The sequence below is a fragment of the Rhinolophus sinicus genome, linkage group LG03 (genome assembly GCF_036562045.2).
Source record: "Rhinolophus sinicus isolate RSC01 linkage group LG03, ASM3656204v1, whole genome shotgun sequence".
Classification (NCBI taxonomy): Eukaryota; Metazoa; Chordata; class Mammalia; order Chiroptera; family Rhinolophidae; genus Rhinolophus; species Rhinolophus sinicus.
The window spans coordinates 9,647,525-9,668,793 of NC_133753.1; the positions used below are offsets into that span (position 1 = coordinate 9,647,525).

General features: G+C 40.1%; 1 protein-coding gene across 17 annotated transcripts in view; it reads right to left on the bottom strand.

Annotated features, from left to right (window-relative positions):
- UNC79 (unc-79 homolog, NALCN channel complex subunit) overlaps window positions 1-21,269 on the bottom strand; it is a 233,123-nt gene that overhangs the window by 87,980 nt on the left and 123,874 nt on the right. For 13 of the 17 annotated variants that reach the window (XM_074327017.1, XM_019745590.2, XM_074327014.1 and 10 more), the window contains 8 exons: window positions 17,880-18,018; window positions 14,859-14,938; window positions 14,626-14,774; window positions 10,445-10,602; window positions 7,166-7,347; window positions 5,084-5,285; window positions 3,596-3,775; window positions 2,049-2,114 (listed from right to left, as the gene is read on the bottom strand). In XM_074327017.1, the coding sequence (XP_074183118.1) occupies window positions 2,049-2,114; window positions 3,596-3,775; window positions 5,084-5,285; window positions 7,166-7,347; window positions 10,445-10,602; window positions 14,626-14,774; window positions 14,859-14,938; window positions 17,880-18,018 (1,156 nt within the window). The remainder of the gene's footprint in view (window positions 1-2,048; window positions 2,115-3,595; window positions 3,776-5,083; window positions 5,286-7,165; window positions 7,348-10,444; window positions 10,603-14,625; window positions 14,775-14,858; window positions 14,939-17,879; window positions 18,019-21,269) is intronic. The other 4 variants (XM_074327015.1, XM_074327013.1, XM_074327010.1 and 1 more) reach the window with 2 other exon arrangements.

Consider the following 21,269-nt stretch of genomic DNA (forward strand, 5'->3'; position numbering starts at 1 on the left):
ATCTGAAAACATCCTGCACAGTCTTCTGATTATCCTGGCACATCTTTGTTCCAAGTTGAAACATTCAGTGTCTAGTAAATAATAATGCAAAAATGGAAACTAGTTTGAAATTGTCACACACCAATGTATAAGTTTCCAAATCTAAGCAAGTTTTGCTCATGGTGGTGTCCTGTAAATTATCTTTATATTTAATATAGACAATGCTATTATCTGCCTCTTTTCCATCTGGTCACTTTTGGTGGGACAATTAGATGCCTGAAGGCTTTTCTTAAAGTCCACGTAAAGTCCACGTTTTCCGAAAGAGATGTGAGAGGATTTCTTGGTTGGATTATTACTATGGGTAATCGTAATTACGAACTAGGTTTCCAATTAAGCCTTAAGACAAAAAGAAAAGAGGAAGATAGCTTGTAAAATTGCGTAAGACGAATATCAAAAAGCCCTAAGTGCCCAGGGGAACTGGATGGATCTCATATTTGCAATGAGCTCAGGGTCAGAAGTTCTTATTTGCATTCTTTCTTTCATCTCAGCACAGTTAAGGCACAAGTGATGTGTAAAAAAAGGTAGAGAGACTCTGCCAAGTGTTTGCTACTCCTTGTCTCATCCATTTTAAAAGAGAAAATACACTCCGGCCAACATGTGCCATCTGCTATCATAATCTTGGCATGCTCTCTCTCTTTGCTGCCTCTTTCTAGGGTCATTTTTATAACACATAACACACGACTGTGTGTTGTAACAGTCTCCTTACTTGAAATTTTCCTTCTGAGACAGTTCTGAAAAGTTTATCTTAGGGCCGGCCTGGTGGCTCAGGCGGTTAGAGCTCCGTGCTCCTAACTCCGAAGGCTGCTGGTTCGATTCCCACATGGGCCAGTGGGCTCTCAACCACAAGGTTGCCAGTTCAATTCCTCGACTCCCGCAAGGAATGGTGGGCAGCGCCCCCTGCAACTAAAATTGAACACGGCACCTTGAGCTGAGCTGCCACTGAGCTCCCAGATGGCTCAGTTGGTTGGAGCGTGTCTTCTCAAGGTTGCCGGTTCGACTCCCACAAGGGATGGTGGGCTGCGCCCCCTGCAACTAGCAAAGGCAACTGGACCTGGAGCTGAGCTGCGCCCTCCACAACTAAGACTGAAAGAACAACAACTTGAAGCTGAACAGAACCCTCCACAACTAAGATTGAAAGGTCAACAACTTGACTTGGAGAAAAGTCCTGGAAGTGCACACTGTTCCCCAATAAAGTCCTGTTCCCCTTCCCCAATAAAATCTTTTTTAAAAAAAAGTTTATCTTAAAGCTATTCTTAGAAAATAATAATAGAAAAACTGAATGTTCTATAGCTTGATGCATAGGTGATAGTTACCAAGCTTGTTTTTGACAAATAAGCAGGTACTGAGAACCTTCATCGTTTTCACAATGAGTCGTGGCCCATATGTGTAAATGTAATTTACAGTCGTAATAGCCTTGCCAGTGTTCCTCCAACCCTTGGGATACTTCATGATAAACTGTACCCTATCATGAAGCATCAAACAATAGGGACACTGCACCAAGCTGAATATGATCCTCCAAATAACGGAAACCCTCCTTCTGCTGAGAGACAGAAATGCATGTAGAGTTGCAAAGAATCAGGAATGGCTAAGGGGATGAATGAATGACGGTGGTTCAAATGTATATATAACCTTTGAAAATGCAAATGAAATGTACGTTTTTCCTATAGCAGATATATATGAACGTAATATTTCTATGTGTAAGTACACATACAAATATAAGTACTGGGTATAGTTCTAGTCATATTGGCTCTCTGGGGAAAAGTGCGTACTCAGGTAACATGATGCTTCTTACTGGACCAAAAGTTAATGGGATCAACAGTCATCTGCCAGTGTTAAGATGAAAAGACCTGCTATGTCAAGGGCTCAAATGCTTGAGCATCTGGGGTGAGACCCTTCAAGTTTACAAATCCTACGTGTATCACTCTGGTCCAGTTAGAGACACCGCGTTCTTTACCTTGTCCACCTCTGATAGACACTTGCACACGGCCCTTCAAGTCAGAAGTACCCACCTGGCGTCTGTTCAGGTGTCCCACCGAGAGCTGGAGCAGACTGCTCATGCCTGGTCAACCTCACAGCTTAAAAATCAACAACAACTCTATTTAAATAAGCATTAAAAACAACCTGACCCTAGAAAATACACTCAGTGCTAACTGCATTGGACAGTAGGGGCAAGTTTAGTTTTCCTAGTTTTAATGAACATCACATAAAAGATGCTTACATCACAAACATTGTGTGGTTTTCTTTGCATCTCAAAACATTCTTCAATGTTACTTTAATTCTTAATCTTCAAAACTATCATGTGAATCAATTAACAAGAAATAACAATAAATAAACTTTATGTCTCAAACTGATCAGTTAGGTTCCAAAAGAGCTGGGAAATTCTTATAGGAATTGTAATTTATTTGATCTAAGTTTTGGTTTCCAGGAGTTGATGAAGTTTCACCTGGGGCCTTGCATTACTACAGGATATTCTTAAATGGCCACCTGTTATTATAATATTATCTTTGCTCTCTGAAACACTGGACTATTGATTGTTTAAAGGGCTTTCATTGATTCTTCCAAAGTTCAAAACATCACATTTCCATAGCTTGTAAAAAAAAATTGAGAAAAATGCAATAAATAAAATCAAATCATATTTATGATTAAAAATGGTTATGTTACATAAAGCTGTCTTCTAATAAATGCCAATGAAAACACAAACTTTTCAGCTTCTGACAGGATAAGAAATATGTTTTATGGTGTTATTTTATTAACTTTGTAACAGTTATTTAAAATTAAATCATTTAATACATTTTACAAGTTAGTAATATATTTAAATATACCCAATCACTAATATCATGATTTAGTTACGAATTTTTAATTATGCCTCATTCATGGGCGATTGCTAATCATTAGAGTTCATCTAGTCATTTGGAAAGTTAAGGAAAACTTCGTCCTCTTTAAAAGTGCAGTATAAAGAAAGACCTTTAGAAAACAAGAATGTGTGGTCTTTCTTTTTGAGTTGGCAAAGAAGCTTGTTTTTATTTTAAGTTCTCTGGTAAAGTTGGGCAGAAATTCAACTTCTCCTCAGCTTGATCGTTCCTTTTCAAAAGCAACCAGTATTATTGGTGTGTGTGGGAACTTGTTTGTCTGCCTCTATCATGCATTAAATGAAAATGCAGTCCAGATACACTACTTCTTTAGCTGCCAAGGGTCTTGACAAAGTCTTATCCAGGAAACTCTGGATAAGTTATAAGGTTGATGCAAACCTTCACATTCTAGACTTAGGAGCAAATGCTTCTACTTTCATGCCAAGCATCAGTGGATTTGCTGCCTTCTACGTTTCAAAACAATCTACTACTGGATCGAGGCTTTGCTCTGCTTTACCCACAAACTGGAAAAAGCCACCCAGGGCATTAACACCTCTGGGGTGACCCTCTAGGGAATCTGAAGGTCAAACCTGCTGAATGAACTCAGTTTGCTAAATATGCTACTTTCTGCAAACACTCAACAAGACAAGTCAGCCTCAGAAAGACATTCAACAGATTTAAAGGAAGGATGGAAGAAGGTACTCAACGGATTTTGGAGGTGAGGGTCTCAGGGAGGGAGAGCGCCCTCTTAGACTCCGCAGGCCCTTTCACACTGTCTCTCAGGGAACGCACGCTCTTCTGGCGGTTCCTGGCAAAACGGGCCCTCTTGATCTTCCACAGGGCGGTGTCACTGAGGTTGCCAACATTGGTTCTTACAGCAGTGATAGCTTTGTAAAAGGAATTAGAGAGCATCATTTTTCTTCACTGGCTGTTACATAACTAGTTTGAAACAACCATCTGTGTATATTTGCAGTATTAAAACCATCTTTCTGTAGTACATATATAAAATGGGATATTACTCAGCCATAAGAAAAGATGAAAAACTGCCATTTGCAACAACATGGATGGATCTTGAGGTTATTATGCTAAGTGAAATAAGTCAGACAGAAAAAGTGGAGAACCATATGATTTCACTCATATGTGGGATATAAAACTGAAAGCAACAAACGAACAAGACAAAAAGTCATAGACACAGATAACAGTTTAGTGGTTACCAGAGGGAAAGCAGGGGAGAGAGAGGTAGAAAAAGGTAATGGGGGTCAAATATATGGTGATGGAAGGAGAACTGATTCTGGGTGGTGAACACATAATGCAATACACAGATGATGTATTATAGAATTATACACTTGAAACCTATAATTTTATTAACCAATATCACCCCAATAAGTTTAATTTTAAAAATAATAAAGGAATAATTTTAAAAATCTTTCATGGATACACAACTCCTTCATCAATCTCCCTTGATGGTAAGTCTTATACTAAAAAATCATGACTATTGCCTACCATGACTATCACCTATTATTTTTGTTTAGACCAGGGGTGTCCAAACTTTTTTCAACGTTTTTCACCAAGGACCATATGTGGTAAAATACACAAACAGCCCAGCCACTCACTCGAGGTGAAGTACGTATTGCCTCACCTGGTTTATTTAAGTAAACTAAATATATTTTTGGAATTTGCTGCGGGCCAATTAACAATGGATTTCGGGCCGCAGTCGGCCTATGGGCCGCAGTTTGGACACCCCTTTAGACCATAAGATTAAATTATCTAATTTTGTTATCGCTGGATAAACAGCTGAATGACCTAAGTCTTTTCCCCATCAATTTAGAGCTGTGGGTAACTGATTAATAAACATGCAAGAGTGAATTTGCAAGATGAAAATATATCTCACAAACTTGCTCACAAACATTATAAACATGATGATTAAATAATATCTAAGGAACACACAGTCACAAATGGTTCTCAAAGGTGCTCAGTGAAATAAGAAGAATTTTGATTTTGGAACACCAAGAAATAGTTAACCTGTGGATTACTACAACAGATATTCAACATGCATTTGATGAACTGAGTAGGTGAAATCAAGGCATCCTCCATAATGCAGAATTAAACTACACGCAGAGAGTATCATCTGCTTATCTAGCAAGCACATGAATAGGACCCGTGATTCTTTCAAGCAAGTTCTTCCTTTCACTTACTTGTAGGAAAAGGAAATTCTTTGTTACAATCCAAATGCAGCTGAGCTTCCAAGGAAAGGGTCTCAAATCTGTTGACAAAGAACTCCCAACTCAAAGCAGGAATATCTTGCTTAAGAAAATGCAAGAGTAACAGTTTGCTCAAAATCGTGGGTCGATCTTTAACCACGGTATCAAACTGGAAGTCAAGACAAAGACACAGTCCCTGGGGAAAAGGGGGGAAAAAGGGAAAGTCAGATGTAAACATCCAAGTGGCTTCAAAGCACATGCACTAATTAAGCAAAGTCGGTGAAATAAGGCAGCCTCCTCTCTCTATACTTAACAATGTAGAATGAGCCAATTGAAATCTTTTTTGATTGCAAATTTTGGTAGGAAAAAAAATACAGAAGAGAAGCTTCTCCTTATTGTAGAATATCTCTTAAATTTTGACTCAGACCTCTGAACTAAATGTATGTTATTAATTTTTTATGCATCAAATAATAACGACTTAATCCAAATACCCTCAAAGCAATGTTTATTTTTTTAATGTCTATAGTTTCTATAAGTGAAGCATACTTTCAAAGCTACATTTTAGAATACACAAGAAGATGGTTTTTCAGTTCCCTTTCAGTGCCAAATGCCAAAATTTAGAATTAAAATTTCTGAAAGAACTTTAGATTTTAGAATTCTTTTAGTAATACTAAAAGAAAATAAAGTCATCTTTTCTCCTTGGAATGTGAGTGGAACATAGGCTCTTAAAAAAAATCAAAGATGGAATGGGTTGAGCATCTATTTCTCTAGTATATGAGTCTGCCATTCCCTTTAAAAAAAAAAAAACTGAATGAAACTTAAAAACTGTAATTCATCCAACCATCCCATTAATTGACTCAACTCTCATCTAATGAACGCCTTCTATGTTCCAGGCCCTGAGAAGGGGTAAGACATAGAACTACCTTAATAATTTTATTAAGACCAACAGAGAAGGACTAGCCTATCCAGAGGACAACTGGGAATTTTTACAAGGGAGGGTGTGCAGCCACAGGCAGCATAACCCTGTAATTTTTCAGATCCTGCACTGTTTGCCCTTTCTTCTTAGTCTTTTTTACAAGAAGAACCCTTATACTGATTGGGAAGCAAAGTGTGCACACACACACACACACACACACACACACATACATACACACACACACACACACAGAGTTAAGAACATGGACTGTATTATGAGTCAGACTTCAGTTTGCTCTGCCACTTACTGGCCATCTGACTCTGAAATTACTTAACCTTTCTAACCCTCAGCTTCTCCTTCTGTAAAATGGGAACACAAAAAAGGTTATTGTGGGAATTAAATGAGATAATGCCTGATAGGACACTTTCGATACACTGACCTGGAAACACAATACCTATTTGATAAATATGAGTTCTTGCCATTATTATTAGTTTTATTAATAGCAATATGATAATAAATCACGTGGCAACGTGGAAAAGCAGAAGATCAGGACTTTGGAGGTTCTAGTCTTGATTCTCCCATGAATTTACTCTGTGTCCTTTGATAGGTCACAATATTATATCTCTCTGAAACTTGGCTTCTTCAACTATAAAACAGAGGTGCAAAGTAAGATACATACACAACTCTCTCCAGGTTTCATATTTTGTGTTTCTTTGGTAGCATTTCATTTTGGTCGCATATTTAACTTCTCATGTTTTGCTTTGCTTTATATTATAATTCACCTGACTTCTCTTAGCATCTAGTCTCTAATGACAAGGGCTTCTAGCCCAGGAGCCAGCTAAATGATATAAAATAAACGAGCCTCCTTTAAAAATCTGCCACACACACACACGCGCGCACACACACATTACATAATAGTTACACCTGTCAGAAGTGATATCAGCATATGGACAATGACTGAAAACAAAGCATCAACCAATAAAAACAAGAGGTCTGTCAATCAAGTGTGGTTCTGGAATGTTTTCCCCAATTTACAAATTTCCATCATCATCCTCATCATCCTCCTCCTCCTCCTCAGTAGTAAATGTGTTTATGTGACAAACAACTCAGTGGTTAGTAGCAGAGCAGAGTACCATCCACACACATCTGAGGGACGTCACCTGCAATGCCGGCCTCTTTATGGTGTCGAGCAGGAGACCGGCCCTGGTAGCCACTGCTGGGTTGACGTCCTCCACAGCCGTCAGGAAGCAGCAGAAGGCGTGTGCCAGCGAATACTTCAGCAGATGGTTTTTCGTCACTGAGTGAATATCCAGAAATCTACAAATTACAGCCACTTTTTCCACTGCAATGTAAAGGCAGAGAACAAAAAAAAAAAATTGACATTTATTTAGACAGTCTAAGAACTGTCCCACGGAGATAAGGGTAACTCTGGGCCCCCAACACACTGACTTTAAATACCAAAAGGAAACGCTAATGACACCTTTTCCAGCATTCTGTTTCACCTACGCAGCAGAGACCATTTCTACTCAGTGTAGTATTTTAGTGCCAGGCAGACTTGATTTAGCTCCGGGTTGTCTTTTTCCTCTTTTTTTAATGGTCTTTTCCTTTAACTTCCAGCTATATATCAAAATATTCAAAATGCCCCATGCTTATGTCTTTGCCCATTCCACGGAGGTTCTGCAGACAACACAGAGAGGTGGAAGGTACCCACCAATCCTCACTCTAGGTTCTGTACCCTCCACTCCACCCTTAGTCTATCGTGATGTGAAATGACAACCAGTCTTCCTGGGGCTACAGAGCATTTCTTCCATGACATAGATGCACCCTTACTTGATAGATTTCTAATTATTCTGCAAATCTATGTTAAATGATTCCAGCCACCCTTAAAACACAGCTTTATAAAAAGCTATAGTAGATAATAAAGCAATATAGTCCCATGCAAATAAAGATGTTTCACTTCTTTGCTTACACTGTTCCAACAGCCTACAATATTCCTTCTATTCTTTTCTGCTAATGGACATTCTACCATCCTTAAAAGAATCGGCTGTTAAAATTCTACGTGTTCTGTGAAGCCCACTCTGACTTCCTAGAGTGGCCATTTCATCCATAAACTCCTGCAAAAATACTATTCATTTACATATGGCATTTGTGTGTTCTGTATAGCTGTGCGATATATCTTCTTTTGTGATCTTGAACTATATTTATACCTTTGCAGTTTCTTAACCTCTTACATATTTGTGTTTCTTAACCTCTTACATCGATTAAATTAGGGGCTTTTGAGAGCAGGAACCCTCTCTCATACTCTTTTTTTATTGTTTCCATAGTACCTAGTACGTACAGTATTTATTCAATAAATTCACTGAAACACTTATTTTAAATATATAGTATATAAAGCATATATGTATATATGTATATATATATATATATATATATATATATATATATATATATATATATATATATATATATATAAATGAAACCATCCTCGGTACTTGTGGGAAACTGGAAATAGGAAAATGAACCATTATGGACGGAATGTTTATGTCCCCCCCAAATTCATATGTTGAAGCCCTAACCCCTAATGTGATGGTATTTGGGGTGGTACCTTGGGAGATAATTAGGTGTAGATGAGGTCATGAGGGTGAGGCCCCCCATGATGGGATTTATATCCTTATAAAAATAAGAAGGGAGACTGGAGCTCTCTCTCTCTCCGCCATGTGAGGGCACAGCAAGAAGGTTACCATCTACAAGCCAGGAAGAGAGCCCTCACCGAGGTACCGAATTGGCCAGCACCTTGATCTTGGACTTCCAGCCTCCAGAACTGTTAGCAATAAAGTCCTGTTATTCAAGCCCCCCAGTCTATGGTATTCTGTCATGGCAGCCCGAGCAGACTAATATGTGAATCACTCACGGGTGTTGACTTCAAAATCAAGTCAACTACAAGTGATAAGACAGGTACAACTATAACTGAAATGTAATATAAAGAGCCATAAATGCCACTAATGGGTATACATAAAATGCTATGGGAGATCAGGGGATAAAGAAATGACTTTCCACCAAGGAAACCGAGAAAGTGGAACTCAATGGGGGCATTTGAAGGTGGTTCAATTGGAGGTAGCATTTGAACGGGACCTAGAAGGGAAGAAGGTTTCAGATGGAGAGCAGAGAATGGCCAAGACATGGATGAGGGGAAGCAGGAAGCAATGAGGACAGAGCAATGGCATGTAAAAGAAGAAGAGTGGGAAATGAAGCTGCAAACATGGGCAGCCAGACCATGGGAGGCTGTAAATGTCAGTTTAAGAAGTCTAAACTTTATTCTCTAGTTTTTATTGAAAACTCAATACAAATTTTCTTTTATTTTTTTTATTAGTTTCAGGTGTATCCCAATAAAATTTTTGAGTAGAAAACCAACATAATTAGAACTGTGATTCAGAAGATTAATCCAGCAACTATCTAATCCTTAAATTGGCATCAAAGAGCATAGTTAAATATTTATCTGCTTTATTTGGATGTAATGCCACCAAAATGTTGCCAACACCATGTCGTTTTTTGCTAGCAAATTTTACTCTGATCTTATTCCCTACCACATCATGTGCTGCCATATAAATACACCAGCCCCTGGGATTCATGGGGTATTAAAAACCAAGAACTCTTTGAGGTGGCCAGAGATTAGGGAACTGAACTCTAAAATATAATAGTTAACTCACCTGATGGAACTTCCATTTCTTTGCCCAATTTTTGAGACACTAAAATACACAGAACCACTGTGATGAGGCCATGATGGCATGCCAGCCCTGTGTGCTGCCCCCTGGGAATGGGAGTATTAACAGAGTGCAGTGACAGTGAAGAGCAGGTGGGAGGCTAAGAGAACACACCCAGGTCCCTTCCTTACCACGTTCTGCTAAGAACTTGCCGTAGGAAATTATACCCATCATGGCTCCAGACTTGGTCCCTGATGCTTCAAGGTAAGGATATACCATAACAGCAGAGCTTCTCAAAATCCATTGAATTACACAGGGAACTTCTTAAAAATGTAGATTCCTGTCCTCACCTCCTGAGACTCTGATTCAGTAGGTCTAGGATACAGCCCAATAATCTGCATTTTTAACAAACATTCCCACTTACCCTGATGCAAGTAACCTATGAGGTTCACTACACGATTGATCATATGGACCCATATGAAAGTAAATAAGGGGGCAATTAATAACTACACCTGGACAACAGGTAAACTAGACAGGATAACCCTACCTAAGGACCACTCTGCAAAATACCATTATTGCGGAAGCTCAGCTAAGCAGAACCAACCAAGAGTGCCAGCAAGCAGGACAATGCCCCTTAAAGAGAAGGGAGGGAAATGGAGGGCCAAAAAGAGATCCCACAACTGGACATCCGGTTTACGTTGTAAACCAGACAGGATTTTTAAGCTAATACAGAGGTACCTGCTTCAAATCTCATCTTCCAGTCTTTGCTGTTGAAATTGCCATTTATGATTGTCCAGAAGACGTCAGCACCATGAGGAAGTGACAAAGCGTGGAGAAGAAGGGGAACTGCCAACGAAGAGAGCTGGGAAAACTCAGATTTTACGACTCTCCACAGGCTGGAAATCAAAAGGAAGCAAAGTGGTTACAGGTAGGATAACCTTTCTAGAAAGAAAAGACTATTCTCTTAATTTAGAAGAAGTGTAGTTAACGGGTGGCTGGTAGGCATGCTCTCAGTGAAATTAGATTCATCCACAAAACTAGAATCCTCAGATAAACTTTTCCTATGCTGTGTTCTGTTCTTGTTTTTTTAAAGTAACTACTTTTAGGTAACAACATAGAAAAAACACTTACCACTTAACATTACATTTTTAACATAAACATTTTTAATTGTATATTATAAATTCAGATATATAAATGAACAATGACTGCCAAATAACATACAAAATTGATATTAGTTTTGCTAAAATTATGACGTGATAGTGACTTAAACATTTTTTTTCTTATGCTGAACATCTGGGACTTTTTGTTGGCTTTGCCTGCCCAGCAGCCTATTCCTCTTCTTCTAGCAAAGAACAACTCTTTGTCTACTAAGAATAGCCTCTTCAACTGGCAGGGCTGTCGATCATGGGTCCCCCCTCGTTTTCCTATCATGAGAGCACAAAGCCCAGGCTGATCAAAGCTCTTCAATGCCACGAATAGAGCGATCGGTCTAGGGGTGGGCATATGACCTAGAATGCCGGAATCCTTTGTCCAGGTATTGCTTTGGACTCTGAGAGAGGGAAGAGCTCTCTCCTAAAACCTCAGCAATGAAGTACAATGCTGGTCTAGAGCTGCCAGTGACCCTCTTTTCTATGCCACAGGGACAGCGTGCAGAGAAGTCAATACAGATGTAGTGGGGCTAAGTAATCGGTAGGGAGGGAGGGGAGAGGGGGAAGAATGGGTGAGAGGGAGGGAGGAAGGGGAAAGTAGGGAGAGAGGGAGGGAGGGGGAGAGAGAGAGAACCCTGGTAACATCTTATGAGTACTAGCCACGCCTAAAACCAGACCACTGCTGCTCAAAGATGTACTTCAGCAAGTTTAGTTAAGTCCCTATCAATTTCTACCAGAAAAATTCTGAATATATATTTTATTAATAATATAGTACTGGTTTCCAATTTTTTATTAATTATTTAAAGTATGTCTTTTCCTTTTTGTTGTTGTGTTTTCTATTTGGTTCCAGAGTTAATATCAAAATCAAAACTATTTGTGGGGGGAGGCCGGTTAGCTCCGTTGGTTATAATGCGGTGCTCTTAACAACAAGGTTGCCGGTTCGATCCCCGCATGGGCCACTGTGAGCTGCACCCGCCACAACTAGATTGAAACAACTACTTGACTTGGAGCTGATGGGTCCTGGAAAAATACATTTAAGTAAATTTTTTTTAAAAAGGTTAAAAAACTATTTGTGACTTTCAAAAACTTTTAATGCACCACCAGGAGACTGAGGAGTGACACATTATCTCTATTTTACAGAGAGTCCGCTGAGGTACAACTCAGGGGAGCTGCTTGTTTCTCAGAAGACACACTAGAGCTATGGAAGGAAAAGGAACAATTCTGAAACACTGCATGCTTCATCCAAGCAGTGGCTATCAGACAAATATGGACCTAATCCCAACCTGCCATTAATTTGCTGTGTAACCAAGTGTAAATTCCTTAACTTCTCTGAACTTGCTCTTCCTCCCAATGCTGGCTGCCTTCAATGAGATGATTCATAGTGCTTGACACATAGTAGGTAGTCAAAAACCTCACTACTGTTACCATTGGGAGGCTAAGATGGTGATGCTTCCAGAACACAACAGGCTCTACAGAGAATGCAAAGGAAAAAGAAGACATAAGCCACGCCCCCCTCGTGGAACTTTCAATTTAGTTGAAGGAAGCGAACCATATAGAGCATTGCTAAAAACCATGCCGGTGACAAAAATCCCAGGACTTGGCCAGTTTCATACATATGGTTTTCCCAGGGCCCTACGCAGCTTTGTTTGAAAAAAGGAAGGAAAAACGTCCTTTCTTCAGATCCTTCATTGTCCATCATGGTTTTTGTGTAGGGTCATACTTTGAGGAAAAAACTGAGCTATGCCACCCAGAGGCTGAGGCCAAGATCCCCCAGCACAAAGATCCATTTGGCCTGGGCACCTGTCTGGTAGAGGTGGCTTCCATAACAAAAGGCAGCCCACTTAGTATTCCCACTCTCCTGGAATGAACAGAGCTTCTGCCTAATTCCTAACCCAGTTCCTTCACCGCCTTTGCCTGGACTTGCGGCTTGTCCCATCCGTCACACTGATATTTCCAGATCATTCTTACTCTTCCCCACGTCCAGGTCAGCATAGCCACCCTGCCACCATCTCCTCCAATATCACCTGTAGAAGCCCCATTTATCATGAGGAAACTTCTTTAGAGCCACCATTTCCATGGTATGCTTCTGTCCTCGGTTGAATAGCATCACATCGACCTGGACCTCAGAATGTGAACCTCAGAATGTGACGTTATTTAGAAATAGGGTCATTGCAGATGCAATTTGTTAAGATGAGGTCTCACTGGAGCTGGGTGGTCTTAAATCTAATGACTTGTGAGCGCCCTTACAAGAAGAGATAGGGACATAGGGACATAGAGAGACGCCCGTCACATGGGAGGAAGACCATGTGAAGATGGAGGCAGAGATTCGAGTGATGCATGTACAAGCCATGGGAGGCCATGGACTGCCAGCAGCCACCAGAAGCTAGGAGAGAGGCAAGGTTCTCACTTTTCTCCATGCTTACGCTATCAAGGTCCAACCCTGACCCTTTTCATCGTTTTAAGACCTTCCATAGACCTCCAAACATCTTTAAATGAAGTCCCTATCTTCAAGGCCCTTCACATTTGGGTACTAAGCTCCTTCTCCAGTTTCATTTTCTGTTACTTCCCCTAAACCACACCACGCAGTAAAAAATAAAACCTTGGAATCACCTAAGTATTCCCTACTCATTTCTTGTCCCCTCTTTCCAACTCTGCCATCTGTTTACTCTTGATAGTCCCACTTTCTACAAAATGGCCCACCTAGCTCAAACATCTCCCTGTCAAAGTTCTATCCTTATCTCAACGCTCATCCGCAAGGGACCTGCTCCTGGTTGCTTCTCTGACCGTCCAGAAATGACCTTCCCCACCTCTGAAACATGCAAAACAGTCTTCCATCACACATCTTTTGGATTCGATAGTGAATCTTACATACACGTAAAATGACCACGTATCTTAGTTTATCCAAGATCTTCGTCTACTTTATACGTATTGTTTTGAGGTTATTATGAAGATCATCCCCGTTTCACTCTCAAAAGTAGACTCAAAAATAGTAAATTATGTGGTCACCTTCTACGTACAGAGTGTTCACCCCCTTCCAAACTAGATCGCAAATTTCCAAAGTGCCTAGAAAAATGACGTAAATACTAAGCCCTCAATAATACCTGTTGAATAAATACACAAAATGAGTGAAGACAGACCCTTAACATGGTTTTGTCACCAACTTAATCTGAACCAAACTTTTCCCTTTTTTATCACCTCAGTCTCTTACATATAAAATGAGGACAATATTATTCGGACTTACTTCCAGGAAGATTGAACAGCTATTTTAAGGTTCTCAGAAAGAACACTAGTATGTAAATCCAGGGCAATATTTTATTATTTTTCTCAAAATGCTGAGGTAGTCTTTTAAAAAATACCTTATCAGACAACATATATGGAGAGATTTTAGATGTCTATTAGCAGTTCTATTTCATGTAAGAAATTACATAAATCCTTACTCAATTATACTACACAAATATTAACTTAGGAGCTGTTGACATTTTACTAGGGTATGTTAAATTCTTAAGCCATCTAACAACTGAAAGGCATAAAATAATCCTTATTTTACCTTTTCCATTTTTACAGTATCTAGCAAAGAAAATTACTATTAAACATGTTGACATACGTAATAATTACACTAAATAAGAGAATAAAAATAATTCCCATAAGTAATTAGAATGTCCTGGCTAAAGAAAAACATAACCCACATGAGTTGGTAAATCTTATTCTAATTTTTACAGCTAAAGCCTAACACATAAAAAAAAAAAAAACCAAACTGTTAGGAAAACATACCTCGCAATCAACATATGATCTTGAATGTAGGCTAAAAATTCAGGATGATCTTTTCTAGCAATGTATAAACACTCTCCATGTAGACAGAGAATCTTCAGGCAATTGAGCATGTTAAAAAGAATGTCTGGCTCTTCAAACTTAGCCATTTCCTATGCAAAGAACGACATGGTTACTGAGTGATCTAAAAAAGCAATGCTACCAAACCCAAACTTCAAATATTCCAAAAAATATACCTGGAAAATGGTGTATATTAGTCTCAAAGTTACTGGAAGCTGTTGGTAGCAAAACTTTCTTTCAGTATCATTCTTTACTGCTGTGAAGAAAGAATTACACAAAGGTAAGCATAACTCCTCTCTTCCACCGTTCATGAGTTGATCAAGATCATAAAACCAGGAGGAGTAAAATAGATATAGATTATATGCCTTTTTTTTGCATTTTTAAGGTATGTACTGTTTTTATTTGCTCTCCAAGGGAGCATCTATCCCTTCTATGATGAAAGTACAGGAAACTTTTGAGATTTAGGATTCTCAGCTTCCATTTCCCACTGTGTAGCCAGCCCTTCATATCTTGGGCTCGCTCATCAGCCCTATGCCCCAAGGGCCGCTAGTTCTGCTGCTACCTGGAGCGGCCTGGGGCCTGGCTAGGTATGTCTTCCTAATGGAAAGGGAAATAAGCAGGTGTTCAAGAGAAGTATTCGAGTTGTATTAGCACCTAAGGAGGGATTTAGTCCATAGACTCACACAAAAAGGGAGTCTTTTTGAAGTTCAGTATATTCAGATCAGAACATGGCCTTATTTTCTTATGAGGATTTCTAAAACCTTTGCACCTACAGTAGGGGGTGGAGGTATACTGTACATGAGACATGCTAGAAAAAATAATTCACAAATTAACCAGATATAGAAATTCATGTAAATGTTTTCAAATCACTGTTGCAAGTTTTGGCATTTCCTAGGATCAGAGACAATGGGCGTTAAACCCTCTAGGTATATATACTTAATAGTTCATTGGGGAGTTTCCACTCTAATGTATTTGACTCGTTATCAGCACTTGACTCTATTTTGTCTAGTGTGAAAGTTTTAAAAATATTTTTAGTGGAGGACATATCTGACTGCTAGAAGAAATAGGCCACAAAATGCAGAGTCAGGAATACTCTGCAAGGAATTGGAAATCACCGAGCATATATCGATAGACCCCTCATTTATTCTGTGACAAGCTCAACACCATCGCTTAATGGCCCACAAAGCAGACGCAGGATCCAGACACTGAGTGGCAGAGAAGGCTCGTCTTGGAAGAAAATTAATGGAGACTTCCCTGAGGAGACAAATTATACCTATATCCTGTAAGATGGCAGAGATAAAAGAAGGAAAATGGACCAGAAACTATGATGGGAGCCTGAAATCATGTTTGGGGGAGATGAGTAGAGCAAATGTTTAAACAAGTGAAGTTTATAACAATTAAGCAACAAAAAGAGTAATTTATAAAAAGAAATTGCTTAATTTTAACCACTGTTCAACTAAAATGTTAAACACAAATAAAAATGGCAACTAGTTGATTTGTGCGTCATCTTAGGTTTTAAAAATATATTTGCATAAAAAGAGTTCAGGTGACTGGATCAGTGGTGAAATCCTTGCTGCCTTTAGACATCAATGCAGCCTGGGCATGGGCCTCAGCAACCACAATCAATTCTAAGTAACCGAGGAGCCCCAGGTTCTGGTCTCAACCTTGACATTAAATATTAATTTTGTACAATATTTGGATTTCCAATTCCCAGACGCCCACCCCAGATATCCGCAGAATGGGGACAGGCAGGCAGAGCTTTCATTTGGTTTATGTTTCAATGCCTCCGATGATGAGATACTCCGTTACCATTTGGCAGCATGATAAGCATACAGCCTAAGTTAGGAATGAATAATAGGGGCTACATGACCATAAGCAAGTTGTTTAACTCATCTGGGATGTATTTTCCTCATCTGCAAAGTGAGAAGGCTGAACTAGATCAGCAGGTTTCAAACTTCTTTCCTGTGGAACACTTTGTTCAAAGAAAATCTTACTTAGAACTCCAACATACGAACTAGAGCAAGTCAGAGCAGTCTGGTTGCAGCAGGATATGTAGCCTGAATCTTTATCGTTTACCAACGTCTCCCCACCAATTGCCACCTCAATTAAGGAAGGTCCAAAAGAAACCCACAGGGCCTGTGCAACTCCAAGTACACGCAGAAAACAAATGCAGTAGGTCATCTCAGGGGTTCCTTCAAATTCTCGGTTTCAATGGTTCTAAATAGCGTGAGCTGAGATATTCACACTCGACTAACCATTTATACAATCGATGCAGAAGCATTTTGAAGTAATGAAGCAGTTACCTTGATCTGAATAAGACACCCCAGGACCTACAACGAACTCCACACAACAGTCACTTAATAATGCTTGCTGTTCACTGAGGGAATGATGCAGTTTGCTTCCCCAACTTGGTTCTGCAGGTGGGCCTCCCACGGGCCAGCTCCTAATAGTTCAGGACAAGTGGAAGCAGGAAGATTTGCGCTAGTCCTGTACAAATTCCCAGAGTGCCACAGAGCAGATATAGAAATCAGCTTTTCCAAAGACATATGGGGTCACATCTGAAATCCCCGAAACTCTTTCAGTGTATGAGGAGCTAGAGTCCGATTCCAGGCCTGCCTGCCATCTTGCTGTCCCCAATTCGCGCACACAGAGCCTTTCAAGCAAACTAGAAAGAGTCCATCCTTCCTCCTAGCTGTGAGCCGAGCCAACCAGCCTTAGACACAAATTGCACAGCTACACACCATGAGTCTGTCCAGAATCCTGGTCACGCCCCTGGGTCGCAGAAGCTGCATGAGCTCAAGTTCCATCACCTCTGTCCCAAAAGACTCTGCTTTGGCCAAATGCCCCGAGTGCCTGTCAAGACGTCAGCACATTCCGCGTCTGCCACCCATCTTGGTTCACAGCTACTTCCCCACAGACAACACAATACATAAGTAGGAATGTGGTGCTTTCTACACTAACACAGCAGGGTTTTGTTAATAACAATCCCCTGCTGCCAGAAAGATGCTCAGGAACCTTTGTCCCACTAGAAGCGCATCCTGGATCTGTGCACTTCATAATGTGTGAGGGAGTGGAGCATTTGCACACGTCTGTACCAAAGAGGCCAAATCTGAACACGCGTGAGTCAGTAAGAAACCAAGGTTCTGAACGTTAGGCCCGCGCACACCGCCCTCCCCCCGCAGCCAGAGTTCACCTACCAGCGTGTTCCACGGGCTCGGCGCGATTGCCGGGGTTCTCCCCATGCTTGGTTGCTGGATTGTCCTCCTCACCTTCAGGGCCTATAATAAACTCTGGTCTGGAAGAAAGGAGGCTATCCTCAAGGCTGTCCGTGGGCTCCTGAAACACACATGGTGAGCAGCCAGATGAGCAGCCCTTTGGGGATATAAAGAACATTCCGCAACAAAGACCGATGGAGGCCTGCTGGCTCCCAGCCCTGTGCTGAGCCTGCCTCAAAAGAGACTTGAGCTCATTTCCATAGTAGTTAAAGGAAATTTAGATCGGCTGTTAGGAAAACATTTTCATACTCTTGAGATAAATAAGGAAAAAAATCTCAACAACATTGTTAAATCTTCTGAGACCTGCTTGCCCCTTTTTGCTTTAATCCCTGTGATCATGTCCCACTCACCAAGTGACTCCAATTCATGCACATTTTGTTCAACAACTGCTTAATTAGCAGGGAATAGTAAAGGGTTCACAGCAATATTTTAAGATGCACATACCAGTTGTCTGGAGAAGTCAAATTATTAGGAGTAAGAAATTGCTATAACATATGAGTTAATGAGAGTTAGGTATGGAAACACAAGTGTCCACCAATAGATGAACAGAAGGACAAAATGTGCCAAGGGTGCCAAAAAAAGTATACAAGTGGACACTTCGGTCAACGTTGCTTAAGCAGTAATTCACCATAATCAGAAGTGTCTGGAGACTGAAGGTAACCACTTTGAGCACCTCTTGTAATTACAGAAGTCAAACGTGACTTGTAGTCATCTTCTGTTATCGGTACATATTGAGTATTACAATTTTAATACAGTTTTCCTTTCTTAAAATCTGTATACATTTTTGGATATATATATATATATATATATATATATACACACATATATATATATACACACACACAATGGAATATATATATTCCATTGTATGCACACACACACATACACACACACAATGGAATAGTCTTCAGCCTTGAAAAGGAAAGAAATTCTGATTCATGCTACAACATAGACGAAGCTTTAGGCTATTATGCTGAGTGAAATAAGCCACTCACTAAAAGGATAAATATTGTATTATATGAGAGAGCTACAGTAGTCAAACACATAGAAACAGATAAGATGGTGGTTTCCAGGCACTAAAGGGAGAGGGGAACAGGAATTTATTGTTTAATGGATACAGAGTTCCAGTTTTGCAAGTTCTGGAGATGGATGGCACAACATGAATATACTTAATGCTACATATATATTCATATATGTTATATTTGTATAAATATAAAGCAAGCTGCAAAAGTGGGTGAAGAAGATTAAAGAGAGAGAAAACTAGATATGACCATTTAAAATATCTATCTCTAGCTATCCTATTTCAGCTTTTTTCCTCCTTCAAGTTCCACCTTCAAATATCCTCTTTTAAAATTATCCTCTTCTAGCTAACACTTTAACCAGCAAACATTGTTTCAAGAATTATTTGATGGTGGGAATACAGATTGGTGTAGCCACTATGAAAGGCAGTGTGGAAGTTCCTCAAAAAATTAAGAATAGAATTACCATATGACCCAGCAATCCCTCTCCTGGGTATCTACCCAAAAAATCTGAAAACATTTTTCCATAAAGACATATGTGTTCCAATGTTCACTGCAGCTTTATTTACGTTGGCCAAGACATAGAAACAACCAAAATGTCCTTCGATAGATGAATGGATAAAGAAGTTGTGGTATATATACTCAATGGAATATTATTCAGCCATAAGAAAAGATGAAACAGTGCCATTTGTGACAACATGGAAGGATCCTGAGATTATAATGCTAAGCGAAATAAGTCAGATAGAAAAAGTAGAGAACCATATGATTTCACTGATATGTGATATATAAAACTGAAAACAACAAAAGAACAAGACAAACAAATGAAGGAACAAAAACTCATAGACATAGACAATAGTTTAGGGGTTACCAGAGGGTAAGGGGGGGCTCTAGAAGAGGGTAAAAGGGGTCTAATATAGGGTGATAGAGAACTGACTCTGGGTGGTGAACACACAATGTGAGATATACATAATGTATTACAGAATTGTACACCTGAAATCTATGTAACTTTACTAAAAATTGTCACCCCAATAAACTTTAATTAAAAAATAAAAATAAAAAAAGAATGATTTGACATCCAGCTCAAAGCAAGGAGGGGATAAAGATTGATGGCATATAAGAAGGACACCAGGAAGAAAGAAACAAGCACGAAAATGGTGGTTGGGAGGGCTCTGGGTATCCAAGTTTTGTTGAGGCTCACCCTGTTCCTAGGTCACCAGGAACAAAACACTAAATCATATTATGAACTGAGTTTCATAACACCCGATATGGTGGTTTCCTGCTGCAGAGTGACTCTTCCGCAAACAGCCAGTAACCCGTGCTTCTGGCATCATCTTCCAGGCAGCAGGGACTGGTGTCACCGGTCTTGATGACTAGCCTAAGCCTCCTGCTAGCCCATCCTGCATGTCCTTGTCCTCCACCTGTCCCAGGAGGAGAACCAAAGTGGCTGCTGCATGCAGTGGAGACCACGTGTTCTAAGACACAGCCCTCTTCATTGATGGACATCTCTCCCATAAAACTTTGAGAGAGGAAACCCGAATCCTCTAGCTTTACCTCCAAATCCAGTATTTTAAGCACATGACAAATGTCAAGAGCACGATGGACATGGGGGATTCTTTCGATGGCCCCGTTTCTCCACATTTATGCTTGTTCGTCCTTGTGTCATGGGTTGGTGTTGTGAAAACTGACACAATATAGAGAGCGTGCTAGGGACAGGCAGGGGCTCAGGACATCCTCCTCACACTCTCCTTCCCTTCCTGGAAGAGAAGTCTGCGTCCATGTAGCCACTTCTTCAGCTGATACTCTTCTTAAACCACCAACTGCGATAATCCATGGTTACTACCATGCCCACGGGGCATGAGGCACCCCTAATTTCAGAATTCCTGGGACACATTGCACTCTTGCGTTTTTCCTCTCTTCTCTTTACATGATCAACTATCCCCTCCTTTCCTAAACTATCTTCTGCCTTGCTTTCGGAGTCATTGCTCTCCCTCGGTTTTTCTCTTGTGACCCTGACCTCTTCTCAATTTACTTCAGGTCTTCTCTCCCCGTTTTCCCTCTTAAGCGTTGGTCTTTCCCAAGATTCTAGCGTTAGTTCTTTTCCTTTCTCATTCCACACCTCCTACCACAATATGCTGGTGACTCCAAACTTTTATCATCTTCCGATCTCTCTTAAGAACCAGATCCACATATCTGATGGATGTGGCATCCCCACATCTAAAAGGCTTTTCAATCCACTGTGTGTGAATGTGACAGCATCATACCCCACTCCTGCCAAACAAAATCACTTCCCCTA